Source organism: Dicentrarchus labrax, unplaced genomic scaffold (assembly GCF_905237075.1).
Source record: "Dicentrarchus labrax unplaced genomic scaffold, dlabrax2021, whole genome shotgun sequence".
NCBI lineage: Eukaryota > Metazoa > Chordata > Actinopteri > Moronidae > Dicentrarchus > Dicentrarchus labrax.
In genome coordinates this window covers 24,303,169-24,320,549 of record NW_026136710.1, presented here as the reverse complement: position 1 = coordinate 24,320,549, position 17,381 = coordinate 24,303,169, and the positions used below count along the sequence as shown (strand labels likewise).

The window sequence follows — 17,381 nt, the reverse complement described above, 5'->3', positions numbered from 1 at the left end:
AGAGGTCTCCTCCTCTCCAAAACAAACAGAGCTGCTGATTAAAACCACTAAACACACTGAATAAAGCAGTTCCACCTTATTGGGATTTTTTTGTATTTTTCAATGACAATCTTCAGATTTTTTCTTCATGTCACTCTTTTTGCAGTGACAGATTTTTTTACAATGTCAGTTTTTTTTCAGTGTCACTGATTTTCAGTTTAAACTTTCTGTCACTGTTTTGGCGTTGAGAGGAGGGGTTTGAGGGGAGGGGCAAGTAGAGCGTGGTTTGCATATAATTTGCATATCAGCATACTTAAGAAGTACGTCTCTTTCCCGGAACCCGCCGTCCGCTCTGAAACCTACGGAGCCCCTAAAGGGACATGGAAAAAATAAATATGAATGAAAACGAAACGAAAAAAGGAAACGTTTCTTGTGCGCACGAGATACTTTCTTGTGAGCACCAGAAAGTATCTTGTGCTCACGAGAAACTTTAGGTTAAGCACAGGCTGTTGTGCTTCCTGTGCGTATGCCTCTAGGTTCATTAACTGCGGTCAGCCGTTGCTAGGGTGGCCATTTGTCCGGCTTTTAAATGCCCTGTCCGGCTGCAGGCGCAGCCTTAAGCCGGACACTCATTTGTCCTCCTTTTGAGAAAATAACAAAAGGTCTACCTTTTGACACATTTCCTTGTTAGTTTAATACTTATTGACTAAAAATGTGTGTCAAAAAAGCTGGGTCAAAATAAGTAATTTCATTGGTTACATGTGACCTATCAACACATGGCTAATTTTAATATTCAAATGAGCCGTGTGTTGTGGGAAGCAACACATGGCTCATTTGAATATTAAAATGGCAGTTGCTACCACCAGGCTGTCAATCAAGCTCTCAGCGACAGAGAACGTAACTTTAGCTAACATCAGTTGTTGGTTGTACAAATATAAACTTTTATTGTTGAATTTCTCCAAATTGGTGCAGTAAAAATGCTTGATATTGAGTGTGTGTGTGTAGTCTTAGATGTGTAGAAGTCAAATATACCATCCATGGCCAGGAATTATTGAGCAATGTGTTTTTACTGTACCTCAAATATAAGAAAAGATGCCACTTGGAGATACAAATATGGAACTTTTGTTTTGGCATTTCTCCACATTGGTGCAGTAAAAATGCTTGATATTAAGTATTTTTTAATTTTAAGTTTTTTATTCATCATGGTCGCATGAAACACTTTAAAGTAACATATTTTATTTTAAATGTAGGTTCCAATTATAGCTTACTGTTCTTAAAACCTTTATTTTGACAACCGGAAGTGAATACGCTGTTTCTCCGCAATTACCATAATGCTGAGAATACTTGTACACTCGAAATTTAAGTGCGGCTGATTTGACCACGGAGATCGGAGTAATGGCTGGCCTGACGTACTTCTTCAGTATGCCGATATGCAAACCACACTCTACTTGCCCCTCCCCCTCCTCTCAACGCCAAAACAGTGACAGAAAGTTGAAACTTCATAACACTGAAAAATAACTGACATTGTAAAAAAATCTGTCACTGCAAAAAGAGTGACATGAAGAAAAAAATTTGAAGATTGTCATTGAAAACTACAAAAAAAATCCCAATACAATAAAGTAATAAGATTTTAAGATTTTAATTATTTTAATTAGTTTCTTTTTTCAATGCCAATAAAACTGTTTTCAATACAAATGTTTCAATGCCAATGTTTCCTTTTTCAGTACTGGTTTTGTTTTCAATGGCAATTTTTCTTTTGGATGCCAAATTTTAAAGTCACCATCCTTGCTCCATAGATGACCAGCAGGAAGTGCAGTGTTAGTGTGCATAGAAACGCGTTGCAGAATGACACACACTGTGTGGTGTTTCCGTAGTGAAAGTGAGTGAGGGAGAGTCAGGTCACATTGCAGGAGACACACACAGCTGACTGTGTGAGATGAAAACCCAAACATAGCATGGCCAACAAAGCCAGACTGGACACACACAATACATACTCACGCTTTCTCTCTCTCTCTCTCTCTCTCTCTCTCTCTCATTCACTCACACACACACACACACACACACACACACACACACACACACACACACACACACACACACATACACACACACACAGCAGCTGTGTTTTTTTTAAGGTTTCACTCAGCCAACCAGTTTTTTTTTGAGTAAAAAATAAAGATATTTTAATCTTTGACACTAGATCTTCCAGTTGAGACTGTCATCGCAGAATGTGTGCTCACTAATACATCAGGAGTGTTTCCCACATTTCTTTGTGATGGTCGGGCCTATTTGAGAGTCAGCTGCCAAATCTTCCAGCCAGGGAGGTTATTTTCCAATCTATACCAGCACTATTCCAGTGTTAAAGTATGATAATTATTTCAGTACATTATGGGCTCAGTTTGTCAGAATCAACACTATGTGGTCAGAGTTGTATACTATAATCAGTCTAAGCTGTACTCTGTCAGGCTTGCTCAACATCCATTAGAGTCAGCTGTAGGCATACTTCATCAGCCTCAGCTGTTGTTTTGTCAGGCGCAACCAATGAGCCTTGATGGGAAAGAGTGCTCCTTGTGCCCGCGTCTTTCCTGAACAACCCCTCAAGTCAAACAAACAGATGAACTTCCTAGTAATCTGAAATTGGCATTTCTTAAAAAATAATTCCTGTAATAAAATAATTAAGAATAATGACTCCTAGTTATTTGTCTAGAGTGTTAATTCTAGGCATGACATGTACACCATTATGTGTATCTATTTAACCAATTAAATTATCTGTACTCTCAATGTAATGGGCAGAGCTTAAACCAGCTGTGGGTGTGGCTTAAACCAGAAGTGAGGGGACTAATGGGAGTTGTTCATTTTAAGTCTGAAATTGATATGGGTTGATCATTAGCTGCTGTATTTATCAGAAAACTGTTTGCAGAACTGCCTTAGAAGTGAGCTTCAGAGCAATGTCTTTAATCCCAAGAGTTAAAAAAACATTCTAATGATATTCCTAAAAAGTGTCTAAACTAGATACTTGTTTCAGCCGAATACTCGCTCAGCCTTAGTGAATACTGCCCCTTGCACCAATTAAATGTGAATTTGTACAGGTTCTTGCCCAAATGCCTGGTTGGACATTACTGTAATTTGTGTTAAGTTTCAGTATCTTTGGCTCCGTACTTTGAGCTATGCAAAACTTTTGCAAAACGATAGCTAGGTGACACTGTCCATACTAATTAAGGTTTGTGGAAGTACATCTGATGAAAGTGAGTTGAGTTAAAGATCCAGTGTCTGTATGTTTTCATTAGTGTATAAACACTTATAAATACTAATACTAATAAAAAACAGCTCATTCTAAATAACAAAAACATTGTTACGTAGAATGAGGTGTTTTTATTGACAAACGCTATGAGTCATGTCAAACAGATTCAGGGTGCTGCTATTGTACAAAAATTGAACAGAATCATAATTAGAATCATTGGTAACATCTGTGTTTACCTTACTATTTCATGTCCAAATGGCTGCTGTGAGAAAGGTCTACTGGGACACATGCAAAGTGATATGATATCATCAGTAGCTGACATGATGCGTTTGTACAACCCAATGTGTTTTTATCAGAACTACATTTTCAGTCATGTTGCTATAGAATTTGTACCGACAGGCCACAACGCTGTGAAACTAGAGGCCTCTGTGTTGTATCCGATCATATTCTTAACCCTAAACTGCTGTAATTATTTCCACACAAGCTTCAGTTTAAAGCTTAGAAAACCAAAAATTCCATTTAATTTTTTATGTGTATACTTTCAAAACACATGTATTGTGGGATAGCCTATAAATAACCATGTCTAAATGTGTTTGTCATTTAAGCATTCACATTTTAAGATTTTCACGTGTCATTTAGAATCAGAATCAGTTTTATTGTCTAGATGTGCGTGCACATCAGTGATGGGAATAACGGCGTTATAAATAACGGCGTTATAAATAACGGCGTTACTAACGGCGTTACTTTTTTCAGTAACGAGTAATCTAATTGATTACTCTTCCCATCTTAATAACGCCGTTACCGTTACTGCCAAAAAAATGCGGCGCGTTACTATAATTGAAGCTGTTTTTTTCATCAGACCAACTAGATCTCTGAGCCGAGAGGCAAAGACTTTTTTTTACTGTTCTTCCTTGGTTAGTGGGCAGTGCACGAGACAAGCGCATAAATGCTGACGATTGGCTGAGGTTGAGTAAAATTTCATGGTAAGCCAATCAGAGGTAGAGTTGGGGGGGTGTTCGAAAGCACCCATAGTCGGACACACAACGAACAACACAACGAGAGACAGGTATGGCAAGTTGTGTTGCATCTTATTACATTTGCACTAAAAAGAGTGTATATATTGTTTGAATACATTTTTGGTACATTGCTTAAAGAGCATCATTTAATTTAGATTTATTTGTTGGCTGGCTGCAGCCTCTTGAAGTGAGATTGTCAATGGCCAGAGAAAGAGATTTATTTTTATGGAGATGTATTTTTATTTCTTATGTATTACCTATTTATGTTTGGATTCCTTAGTTTTGCTATACATTGTACTTTTCAGTTAGATCGAAAGCACCTCATATTGTTACACTGTTCTACTTTTTCGAGGAAGAAAATACTTGAAGTACAGTATATCTACCAATTGTCTGAAGTTTTTGTTTTGTTTTATTTGCACTACAAAGAGTGTATATATTTGTTATTTATTTTTGGTACAGTGCTTAACAAGCATAATTGAATTTTGCCCAGTTGTGGCCTGTTGAGGGGCAATAAATATCAAAAGTTCCAAAACATCTATTGTTCTTTGTATCGATCCACTATATAAACATAATATCTACATACATGGCATTTGATTGGAGGCTAGTCTCCCTTTGTCCCACAGCAACATTAAAATAGTTTAGATTTGTGTACATTGTTTCTGTTAATAATGTATTGTATTAAGTGTCCATTTCATTATAATATTCAGATTTATCACAAATAATTGAACATGCACATGTATTTTGAGTTCCATTAAAGAGGGGTGGAGGTGGGGTCACATTTGAGCATTTAAAAATGTACTTGAAAGTAATGCAATAGTTACTTTCTGAAGTAATTTGTTACTTTTATAATTTGTAACTTAGTAACTAATTTAGTTACTTTTTGGAAGAAGTAACTAGTAACTGTAACTAATTACTTTTTAAAAGTAACTTGCCCAACACTGGTGCACATATAAAGAATTTGACTGCGGTTTCACGTTGCTCCCAATATACATATACAGAAATAGGCATACATACAGCAAAAAGAAAACAAGGAGCTTTAAACGATACACAGAAACTGTTGGTGTACAGATATAGTATATATACACCGATCAGCCATAACATTATTACCACTGACCGGTAAAGTGAACACTGATTATCTGGTTATCATGGCTCCTGTCAGTGGGTGGGATATATCAGGCAGCAAGTAAACATTTTGTCCTCAAACTTGACGTGTTAAAAGCAGGAAAAATGGGCAGCGTGAGGATTTGAGCAACTTTAACAAGGCCCAAATTGTGATGACTAGACGACTGGGTCAGAGCATCTCCAAAACTGTAGCTCTTGTGGGGTGTTCCCGGTCTGCAGTGGTACCTATCAAAAGTGGTGCAAGGAAGGAAAAGAACCGGAGACAAGATCGGGCGGTCAATGCTCATTGATGTACGTGAGGAGTGAAGGCTGGCCCATTTGGTCCGATCCAACAGACGAGCTACTGTAGCTCAAACTGCTGAAACAGTTAATGCTGGTTCTGATAGAAAGGTGTCAGAACACACAATGCATCACAGTTTGTTGGTGTGGGGCTGCAGAACACCAGGGTGCCCAGGTGGTCAGAATGTTTTGGCTGATCGGTATATATAGGATGCTGGCAATAAATATTTTTTATGTAGCAGGTTATTTTCTATACATGAGGATATAAACAGTGTACACAGTATGCATGTATCGCGATATAGGGGTTACGGTTCATTATATTGTGATACTGAAAACAGTAACATAACCCTCAGTTTATATTCACTGTTATCTTGTGGTTGCGTTTAGTCTAATGATTTGGGTTAAAATAAGTATGTTACATTTTTAAGTTACGTTAAGTTACGTATGTCAGCTAAGTTAAATACGTCACTCAGTAAAATCCTGTGTTTGTTTGACACCTTACCATACCATCTACCCCACTGCCTCCAAGTGCTTACTTTGTCACTCTGTATAGTACATGACCTGACATTTTTCCCTATGATATTCGTGCCTAAAATGACACGCAGTCTCTTGAAATTCTAAATCAGCATGAATGGGGTGAAATGACACAAAAACACAAAGCGTTATAAGCACAAAAAATGGCATGTTATTCATACGCCATTTGGTCATACCAGGCTGGTCATGCAGGTGCACGTATACTTGGCAGCACACATTGTTTAAAATACGTTGCTGCCTGCACCGTTTGAACAGCCATCTCGAAGATATATGAGCTCCTTGAGGGTACAAGCAACTGATCTGATCACTTGGTAACTATAACAAATTCTTACAAAATACTAAAGCATTCACTGACTGCAGAAATTGAGTACAGAGCTAGCAATAAAGATCACACAAGTCTGAGCAGCTCGTTTTAGCTACATTTGGATGTTTCATTAAAGAAAACGGGCCCCAAAAACTGCATGTGTCTACTAATAAATATTGGTCTGTGGCCTGAGTGCAGCCTTTGTCTGACCCTGGAGGGACTTCAGACAGCAGGTCTCGGTTCCTGGCTGTTCTTTGTGAGCGGACAGAGAGGCGTCAATACTGTGCTGCCTGGAACACTGTATCAAAGTTGTGCAGCCTCGGCCTAATCCGCTCCATTAGGGGTTGTATGTCTGGAGTCCTTTCACGCACACAGCACGTCCCTTGTTCGTGCAGCAGTGCAGTTGTCTTGGGTGGGGAGGGTATCAGCGTTGGTGGCTGCAGCTGTGCCCTCTCTTTGCTCAGTGAAACCAGAGAGGACTGGCCCTGCTGGCCCATAAAGCGCCTGCACAGACACACTGTCAGCAGCCATACAGCCACTGGAGACATCTTGCAGGCTTCCTCTATCACGCAACACTTTTGAAAGGAGGTTAGCCAGAAGACAAACCTTGCTGGCCCGTTGAAGTTTAGCTTGCTCACTAGCACAGAGAGAACCATCAGGCAGCTGGAGTAATAAAGTGCTGTCGTCGCCAGCTGTTTCTGTACCATTAAGGAAGAAGACCAGACATACTGTGGACACTGACAAATCATAAAGATCTCTCCAGCGATTTAAGGGATGCTTTTATACTTGATCCTTTAGATTAGATTTTAGCACCGTCTTGTCTTTCAGTGTACATGTTCTTTTAATGTATGAACACATCACTGAAGACCATACCAGCCTTCTTGTTTTATCCAATTTATTAATATTAACCTTAAAGCTGCAGTAGGTAATTTTTTATAATTTTTTTTTTTTCATATTTGTTGAAACTTTTACTGTATCAGTAGTACATGAGACAGATAATCTGTGAAAAAAATCTGGTTCCTTTGGATCCTTTAGTGCTCATAATAGCATTTGCAAGAATCCACCTGGCCTGAACGAAAGCAACCAATCAGAAAGAAGAAAGTTATAAAGACAATTTGGCTTCGAGGCTTGAAGATAGTTGATTGTTGAGTCTCATTCCCAGGGTCTGTATTTGACGACTTGTGAATGAGACTCAACAATTAACTATCTTTCTTGGCTCTGATTGGTTGTTTTCGTTCAGGCCAGGTGGATTCTTGCAAATATCATTAGGAGCACTAGGAGGAGCCAGAGCAACCTGATTATCTGTCTAATGTACTACTGTGAAGATACAGTGAAAGTTTCAGCAAACAACCAATCAGAGCCAAGATAGAAAGAACGATGGAAAAGATGTTTTCTCTCTTATCCCGACTGGTTTCTGGAAGACTACATTGTTGATCTGATTGGTTGAAGTTTGCTGTGATAATGATAGCTAGACGGTTAGCGAAACAGTTTCCAATGATGACTTCCCAGATGAAATCTGAAGCGTTTAACTTTTTTGACTATGTTCATCTATCACAAATTTTGTTTTTGGTAATGTAATGCTGATGGTTCTGATCAATCTGCACTACAACTGTGTTACCACATTAAAAACTTTTTGGGCGCCCGGTTAGCTCACTTGGTAGAGCTGGCGACCCATATATGGAGTTGCTGCAGCGGCCCGGGTTCGAATCTGACCTGCGGCCCCTTGCTGCATGCAATCCCCTCTCTCTCCACCCAACTTAGCTGTCTCTATAAAAATAAAGCCAATAAAAAGGCCAAAAAAATAACTTTAGAAAAACATAGCTTTTAACTGCTACATGAAAAAATTATTGAAAACAGTGGCTGCTTGGAATACATAGGAGGATACATACATAGGAATACATACTGCTTTAAAACAACTAAAGCATGCTTTGGGTCACTGCTGTAAACACTGTTAATGCCAAACTGATCTCAAATACCTTTCTAAAGACTTGATACAATTCCTCATGAACACACTAATATATATGACGTAATCATCACTGCAATTTTTTGTTTTTTTTTTGTTTTTGTTTTTGTTTGCCTGGGTTTTTGACTGTCCTCTGTCTCTCTGATGTCCACACAGATGATGTGACAGGACTACTGATGCTCACGATGTTTTGTTAGACCGTTCACTGGGCAGACAGAGAAATATGTTCTGCTGAATGGCTCTGAGAGACACACAGAGGCCGGGAGGACACCGACCCACAAGGACTGGGTTTTCTGTGTCCTCCTACGCTGTGAAAACACTTCAGCTTTGAAATTACTGTCACAATTAGTTCCCTTTACAGCAAAACACTGTGAGTGATAACAGATCCATGATTCGTGACCTGATCTTCTGTCTTATTATCTTATAAAAAGATGAGATCTGACTTGCCTTAGTGGTGCAGCCACTGTGTGGCACCCAGGGACGAACTCCCGATCTGAGCAACACTGTAAAAAACTGTATTTGTCTGGCAGCTCGGGCATCAAAAAATACTGCAAAATACCTATTTACTAACTACCTAACTTCCTAACTTCCTAGCCTAAAATACAGTAATTTTGTATAATTAAAATACAGTTTTTAACTTTAATTTTACATAAAAGCCTTTGTGTTTTTTTTGTTTGGCTTTTTAATGTTTAATTAAAGATATTTTGTATTTTACATGTAAAAACAATAAAATAACCTGTAAATACAGGCAAACACTGCTATAATACAAATAATCAGGTTTAAATTCATAGAAGAGTGCTGTTGTTATTAGATCTGAATTTTAGAGAGTTAAAAAACTGTCATATAAAATATAAAAACTCACTATGAAATTAATTTTTGCTATTTTTAGTGATAAAAACTGTATTTTATTTCAGTTTACCAATGCTTATACACTGTTAAAAAACATATATTCAACATTTTTGTTGTGAAAACCTCCATAATTATACAAGATATCATTAATTTACAAACAAATCCATGTAAAATTACAGAACAAATACCTTTTTCTACTGTTAACTGTCTTTTTACATACTTTTAGAAATAAATTAACAGCATTAAACTTGAATTCAACAGTTAAATACAGTTATTTACTGTAAATATATGCAAAAAAATAATCAGTTTGCAAATGTATTTTAACTTCTTAACTTCTTTTTATGTGAAAAAGGGAGTCATTTTATGATTATTTACATTACAGATTTTACATTAGACATAAATTCACAGGCTATTTTTGTAATTTTATTAATTAAGTAAAATAAACAGGAAATACCCTGTAAACTTACAGCCTTTTTTTTTACTGTGCAGTCCCGTGCACTGACTGGGGAATTAACCTGATATGCATTTGTTGATGGTGGAGGAAACCCACGCAAACACCATGCACAAAGGCCCTGCCCCCACTGAGAATTAAACCCAGGACCTTCTTGCAGTGAGGAGACAGTGCTAACCACTGAGCCACCGTGCTGCCCGCTGCGCTAGGGTATAGGTAGTATCCTCCCTCCCCACCTCCCTGCTGTGGCAGTTTGGTGTTTCTTTTTGGGGAGTAACAAGGTCAGATGCCTAGATTCTAAACATCAACACCACATACATAATAATCCATTCCATGTGATGTGACTAGATGAAATGTTATATTGTAAGAAGTCACATAATCTTGCCTCAAACCCTGGTAGAAACCCAACTCATAGCTGCAGCTGTTTGTTGAAATATGTTATGCCCTTTACCACTGCTTACTGGGTAAAAATGAGAAATTTATAGTTTGTCAGTGAAGCCCACAGAGGAACCAGCATCTGATTTGCTGCCTAGAAATAGACCAGTAAACAAAGCTCACAATAGCAACTCTAGACTTTGATTTCTTCCATCTTGCAAGAGGCACGTGGTCTGTCTCTAAACTTTGTTCAAACTAACCAAACTTTATTTTAATTTCTAGTGGAGAGACTAAGGTTTGCAAAGCTATCAGACATGTACGACTGAAATGTGTATAAAATTATGCAATGCAGACGGATCATTAGTTCCCAACCTTTTTCCTTAAGGAAGCCCCTTTCTATCCCTAAATAAACTCACTAAATTACATATTTTATAGATATTTTATATTATATTCAGTGCATAACAAGTAGTGAACCTCTGATGAACTTTACAATGAACCCAAACAGTGAACACAATAATTGCAGGAAGATTTTGTAAAACAAGCCTTTTGGATGAATTTTGAGCAGATTATTTCTTGTGAATATTGATCAGAGATGAGTTTTTCTGACATTCTAGGAGCTTTCATACAATCATACAAACGTAATAGGCTTTTTTGAGAAGTTCAGTGTTGCTTCTGCTTGGCATTAGATTTTCTTTAGTTCATATCTTGAATAATAATCTAAACTTGAAAAATAACCGTTTTGTTCAATTTTCTTCTCAGAAACAAATGAAATGCTGAGATAATGGCCTACTGTATATATATTTTATATTTTTCTTACAGCCCTTAAAAGAAGGCCTCATGACTTTATGCCTTAGGCTACATGGGGGACAGGACCCCCAGGTTGGCAACCAGTGATGTAGAGTGTTTCCATTTCCAGCTTTAAAATCTGTAGTTTTTATATTTACTTTTAGGGATGTAAGAAAATATACCGATACACCAGCACTGGACAAAAATTGCTTTATCCAGAAAGATCCAATGGTATCTGAGTTTATGGTTCTGTATCCAGGTCTGTATATCAGATCATATTATTTCATATTACACCATATAGAAATAAATACAAAATCTGTTAAAGATCCAGTCTGTAATCTTCCACATACAGACAATATCTGTCCATAAACAAATGTATCATTTGGGATCTTATCGTATTTTTGTGCATTGATTCAGCAGTATTGCAATGTGAATATCGCATTATTTTGTTTTGTAATATTGTATCGACTCTCAAACACGCAGTATGGATTTTTGTGTTTAAACCCCCAACTGCTAGATAGCAGTGTTGTAAATGTAAACTAAGGGGTATGGTGTTGGATGGGATTGTGTTAAATACAAATGTAGATTCCACTGTTCTGGTTGCATAAAACAGTATCACAATATATCGTGATATGTACTGTATCACCAGATTCTTGTCCCTACACAGTGGGTCTGTTGTAAAAACTTTGCTCCTTGGACAAAAACCGTCTCATACAAGTCTTCTTTATCATTATAAGAAGCCTAAATAACAGCAGAGCACTGTGGAACCACCAATTGCTTACGGAGTTCTGTCATTGTGGAAAGCAAAATGCCACAGCTATGTAAAGAGAGATCACTGTATCTTCGTGTTTGTGGTTCCACAACAGCCAGTAAAGATAGAACTGTGTTGAATACTGTTGATTATACGAGCCAGATTTGTTTTAATCAAACATTTATGTTGCAAGACTAAAGGCTCTACTTTGCAAGTTGAAAGTTCTCACTGAAAGTGTGTGTGACTAATGTGTTTAGTGGTGAAAGCATGCTGCAAGTTGCAAAGCCTGCAGGTCTTCTAAAATCCTCGCTCTGGCCAGATTGTGCAAACAAAAAGACTTCAATGAGAAAACATAATGTAATAACACATTTTCAGGCTTTACCCATGTGTCATGCTCATACAGTATGTGCATAATCCTGCACAAATCCTCACAACAACATAAGTGCTATCACCACTTATCAATTAGCAGTTATGGGTTCTGCCTGTTAAAAATGTGCTACATTATTTCTTTCAGCATGGTTGAGGGGCTGGTGGCTTTTTGTGCTTCCAATTCAATAAAATTTGTCTCACAGTGTTATCATATTTTATTGGTTGTTTGACAACCAGAATTGGGTCAGGTTTGAGTTGCTTCTGTAAGTTTGGAATATTTTATAACTGTTGTATATCTATAACTGGCAATTCTAAAACCTGTGTGCTAATGAAGCCGGTGCCTGTCCACATCGATCGCAGGAAGGATTTACTGTAGGAAACATCTCGTAGAGTCTCAGTTCTAAAAGGTGCAGTCTGTGTAATATTTTGAACTCCAATAGTCCATGTCTGGTGCAGAGGGAAAGGATTGGGCCTTTCTCCACCGATCTGTGATTTCCACTCCCAGGTCCTCCTGCAAGCCTCCCTCAGGTGGCTCAGTGTGTCTGTACACTCTATTTGTGCTAATGTCATGAATTCTTGGCATAGCCTCTACAGCTAAAGTGTTGAACAAGAACAATGTATTCATTGTGGAACCATTGGGAAAGGATGGACATGAAAAAGTCTCTTAAGTATATATTTATTTTTTCCTGTAGTTAATTAAATTTGGGACTAAAGAACTTTCTTATTTAAATTGATTCTGTTCTATTTTGAATAGTTTGTGAAACTGAGACCTTCCAATACAGATGGTTAACTTGTGTCCTATCTTCGTCCTCCCCTGTCTGTAGGTGCAGCTTTGACCGATATGGCCGTGTCATTGCGCTGCCACAGGACAGTCCTATTGGCTGTGGCCTTCTGTTTCCTGCCATGCATCACGTCCTCACTCAACCTGGAGGATCCCAACGTCTGCAGCCACTGGGAGAGGTCAGTCACTATGCTGCCTTTGTTTCTTTAAAGGTCTTTGAGCTCAGGGGCCAGTGTCGCAAAGATGGCCCAAGTTCCCACTTATATTGGTGGAACTAATTCCGCTGGAAAGCAATGGCTACCACAGACTGGTACAATGTTGTCATCATGGTAGTGCAGACAAAAGTAGAGTCAAATCTGGACTTTATACACAGCCTTGGTGTTCTTAACCCAGTCCAGATTATTAAGGTGTACTCCCAGGTACTTGTAGACTGCCAGGACGGAAATGCGTTTAGGGTTTTTTTCCACCTACTAAATTCCACCACCAACTCCTTCATTTCACCAACGTTAAGCAGTAGGTAGTTCAGCCCATATCATGCAACAAAGAAGTGCACTATGCCCCTGTACTCTCAGCCTCCTTCCTGCTAATGCAGTCCATAATTACAGAGTTGTCCAAGACCTTCTGCAGGTGGCAGGACTTGGCTGAAGTCTGAGGTGTAGAGGGCGAAGAGAAAGGGTGACAGGACCTTCTCCTGTGGGGCCCTTGTGATGTAAGTAGGGAGTTAAGATAGCTAAGTGGCTGTGGCTCAGAAGCAGAGTGGGTTGTCCACTAATCGGGGGGTTGTTGGTTCGATCCTCAGCTCCTCCCGCCATGTGTCGAAGTATCTTTGAGCAAGATACAGAACCCCAAATTGCTCCAGATGCTGTGCATCGGTGTGTGAGTGTGTATGAATGCATTAGTTTCTGTTTGATGGGCTTTGCCATCACTAAGTGAATGTATGTGAAAGAGTGAATGTGGCACGTAGTGTAAAAGCGCTTTGAGTGGTCGGAAGACTAGAAAGGCTCTATACAAGTACAGGTTTACCGTTTACCATTTAGTTAGCCTAGCTTAGCATAAAGACTGGAAGCAAGGGGGAAAAAAATAGCCTGCCAAAATTCAGAAATACACCTCCTAACAACCAGAAAGCTCCCTCATTAACATTATGTTGTTTTTACCTTTCTGTTTGCGTACACATTGAGCAAACATGAAACAAAGTATTCATGAATGAAATTATACTCAGACATAAATCCAAAGAACAATCACTGTAAAAGCTCAAAAACGTGGCACGTTTTCAAGACAAAGGTGTTAAAAAGTTTTGACGAATCTGTTAAATTAAAAGAAAGCTTGTAAATCCATTAAGTGAGATCTAAAAGAAGAAAGGTGGGGGCAGATTTCCCAGCTATATTGCCTTTCACTGACTAATCTGAGGAAACAGCTGCATACACACTCAGAGCCTCCGCCTGTGCTGTCCTGAAGACTGACAGCAGAGACAGATTCAGTGGAAGACAACACACTAAAGGCCTGACTCACACAGTTGATTATAATGAGGCATCGTAAGAACGTTCAGCCTCACCAAGATCTGAAGAGCTTTGGGAAAGTGAATGAATTTGCAAAGTCTTTTCTGAACAATGCTAATTTAAATAAATCTTAACTCAGTCAGCAGGAACAGTGCTTATTGTTTAAGGATTTAAGGATAACCATAGTAATAAGTTCTGGTATGAGTAAAAGTATTAAAGCTAGCAGCGATGAACGGGCCCTCGCACTCCACGCAACTCGGGGTGTGCTGTGGCCGCGTCACGTGCCTTCGTAACACGTGCAGACCACGACATGAAAATTTTGTGGAAATCAGATCATAATCACATCGCAGCACTTACTTCCTGTTGCCAGTAGGTGGCGCTCTCACTATATCTGAATATTGTCATGTAGACATGTTCAAGGCGGGACTCTTATCAAACGTGTGAAGTTTCATTGAGATTGGACCACGTACAGTGAAGTTGTGAGGACGTGTTACAGAATATGTGAAGTTTAGTGGACATAAGTTTATCATGTTAGTTATGAGTACTATCTGTTTCAACGTACGTGTACAAATAGCTTTTGATCAGCAACATACTGTAACTGTACTGACCAATTTTGAAGTTGATCCGATAAAGTCCCTAGTAGTAGTGCGTTCAAATACAATGCAAAAAATCACAGAAAATGACAAAAACAGACACGCCGTTCAATGTACAGTCACAAATAGCACAACGTTGAAACGTGACGCTGGGGCTGCATTTTTTAAAAATACTGTAGGGGGCACTATAAACACGACAAACACAATTATTGGTATGTGAGCTACAGGCACCACTCTACACGTGCCCTGTGAATTTCATATTCATAACTATTACGGTCTCCGCCCAGTGATTTACCATGCCACCAGAGCGCCACCTAGTGGCGGATTGTTGACACATTTTTTAGCGAACCTCAGGGAGACATGGGGAATCATTTTACCAAGTTTTGCTTCAATCACACGTGCCGTTGCTGAGATATAACCTTTGTCATTTTAAAGAGCGCCACCTTGTGTCGATGGCCTGAAATTGTGCACGATGCCTAAGGACATTTTCGGACCCAAGCTTGGTGTCAATCGGACATACCAATGTGGAGAAATGCCCCACTTCCTGTTTTGACAAAAAATCTACAGGAAGTCCTAATTTTATAGCGTGCTCATTTTTTTAAATATAAAAATTCCTCAAATTACTTTTTTTGCCAGGACGGTCTCCAGATGCTACGTGAAAAATGTTGTGCAAATCAGTTAAATTATGAAACTAAATTAAACCAGCATTCACTATGTAATTACCGAAAAATTGGCTGTTATAATGAAGGTAAAAGTGAATGGATGGTGAACATTCCTGTAGCAGTTAGTAGACAGCAGTCAGTTCAGATAGTTCAACGTTCCTGAGAAAACCAAATGCTTTATTTTAGGTGTAAGAGATGGTTTATTATGTTTAAATGATTTGCTGAGATTTGAACTGGTGAAGCTTGCTGAAGTAAGCTCTGCTGGGGCCAAGGTTGGATTTGGTTTGACCCTGGCTTGTAAATGGTAAATGGTAAATGGACTGTACTTATATAGCGCCTTTCTAGTCTTTCAACCACTCAATGCACTGTACACCACATGCAACACTCACTCATTCACACACATTAATACACTGATGGCAGTGGCTGCCACGCAAGGTGCCACCAGAACGGAAACTAATCATTCATACATACTCATACACCGATGCACAGCATTTGGGAATTTGGGGTTCAGTGTCTTACCCAAGGACACTTCGACATGCAGCGAGAGGAGCCGGGGATCGGACTGCCAACCTTCCGAGTAGTGGACGACCCGCTCTGCCTCTAAGCCACAGCCGCCTGCTGATTAGTCCAAAATACAAAGTATTGTATTTTATAGATTCTTGTAGGAAGTGGTTAGTATCAGAGACCCACTGGAAATGATGGAACATTTTAAATTAATTAATTTTAAGTAATTTATCAACATCCTCTGGTGTAAATTTCTTCAGTGTGAGAATTTGCTACTTTTGTCTCTTTTGTATCATTGTAAGCCGAGTGTCTTTGGGTTAGGGTTGTCTGGAATTTTATAGACTACTGTACATGATTTACTAACAATGACCACGCCATCGAATGTATGAAATAAGAAAAGTTTACTGCAAATAATGAACAATTGTGAACCCATGTGGGATAAGGGATGAAGGGATGGAGGTAGGGTCGAGTGATAAGGGATGGAGGTAGGGTTGAGGGATGAGGGATGGAGGTAGGGTCGAGGGATGAGGGTTGAAGGAATGAAGGCCGGAGGAATGAAGGTAGGAGGAATGAAGGTCGGTTGGCGGATCGATGAATGGATGGAGGGGTTCGGTGTGATGTAAGAGGGAACCGAGTGGGTTGCAAGACACTGAGTGGGTGAGCTGTCTCTTCGGATCTCTTGTAGAGAGCCCCAGTGGTTCCTGTATTTGGATAAGAGAGGGAGAGAAAAAGAAAGGGTTTGGGTGGGAGGGATGTGGAAAATGAGTCAAGGAGGAAGTGAACGGATAAGGTGTGCTTAAGTAAGTTTGAGCGGAAATGAGATGATTGCACGGTGTGGTCTTTGTTCCCGAACCTAGTTATAAAACATCATTTAATCAATCACAAAAATGATTGTTAGTTGCTGCCCTAGTTTTGCTGATATGAGTGTGGAATTGAGTTAGTCAGTTGACAGATTGATGACAAAGGATTTGGATTTATCATATACTCAATCAAAATACCAGAGGTATGGACCCGAGTCACATGACCTGGACTCAAGTCTCTTCCTTAATTACTTTAGACTCAACTTGACAAAATAAAAAAATACTCGCAACTTAACTTGGTCTTTATAACCACTGACTCCTGACTTTACTTTGACTTGATCCTTTTGACTTGAAAGTTCTTCATACCTTCCCTCAAGCCCAAATTTTGAACAGTATAAGAATAAATTTCCTGAGGCTAGTTAACGTTAATACTATTCCTTCTCAAGTCGACACTTAATTCCCCAGATCCACTTTGTTTGAGCCAATCTGATAGCAAGTTGCAGGAGAGAACCATGAAGAACTGACG

General features: G+C 39.0%; 1 protein-coding gene across 1 annotated transcript in view; it reads left to right on the top strand.

The window, feature by feature from the left end:
• Positions 1–17,381, top strand: part of megf10 (multiple EGF-like-domains 10) — an 84,724-nt gene that overhangs the window by 3,266 nt on the left and 64,077 nt on the right. The window contains exon 2 of the mRNA XM_051412263.1: positions 12,844–12,979. Within this exon, the coding sequence (XP_051268223.1) occupies positions 12,861–12,979 (119 nt within the window). The 5' untranslated portion in view covers positions 12,844–12,860. The remainder of the gene's footprint in view (positions 1–12,843; positions 12,980–17,381) is intronic.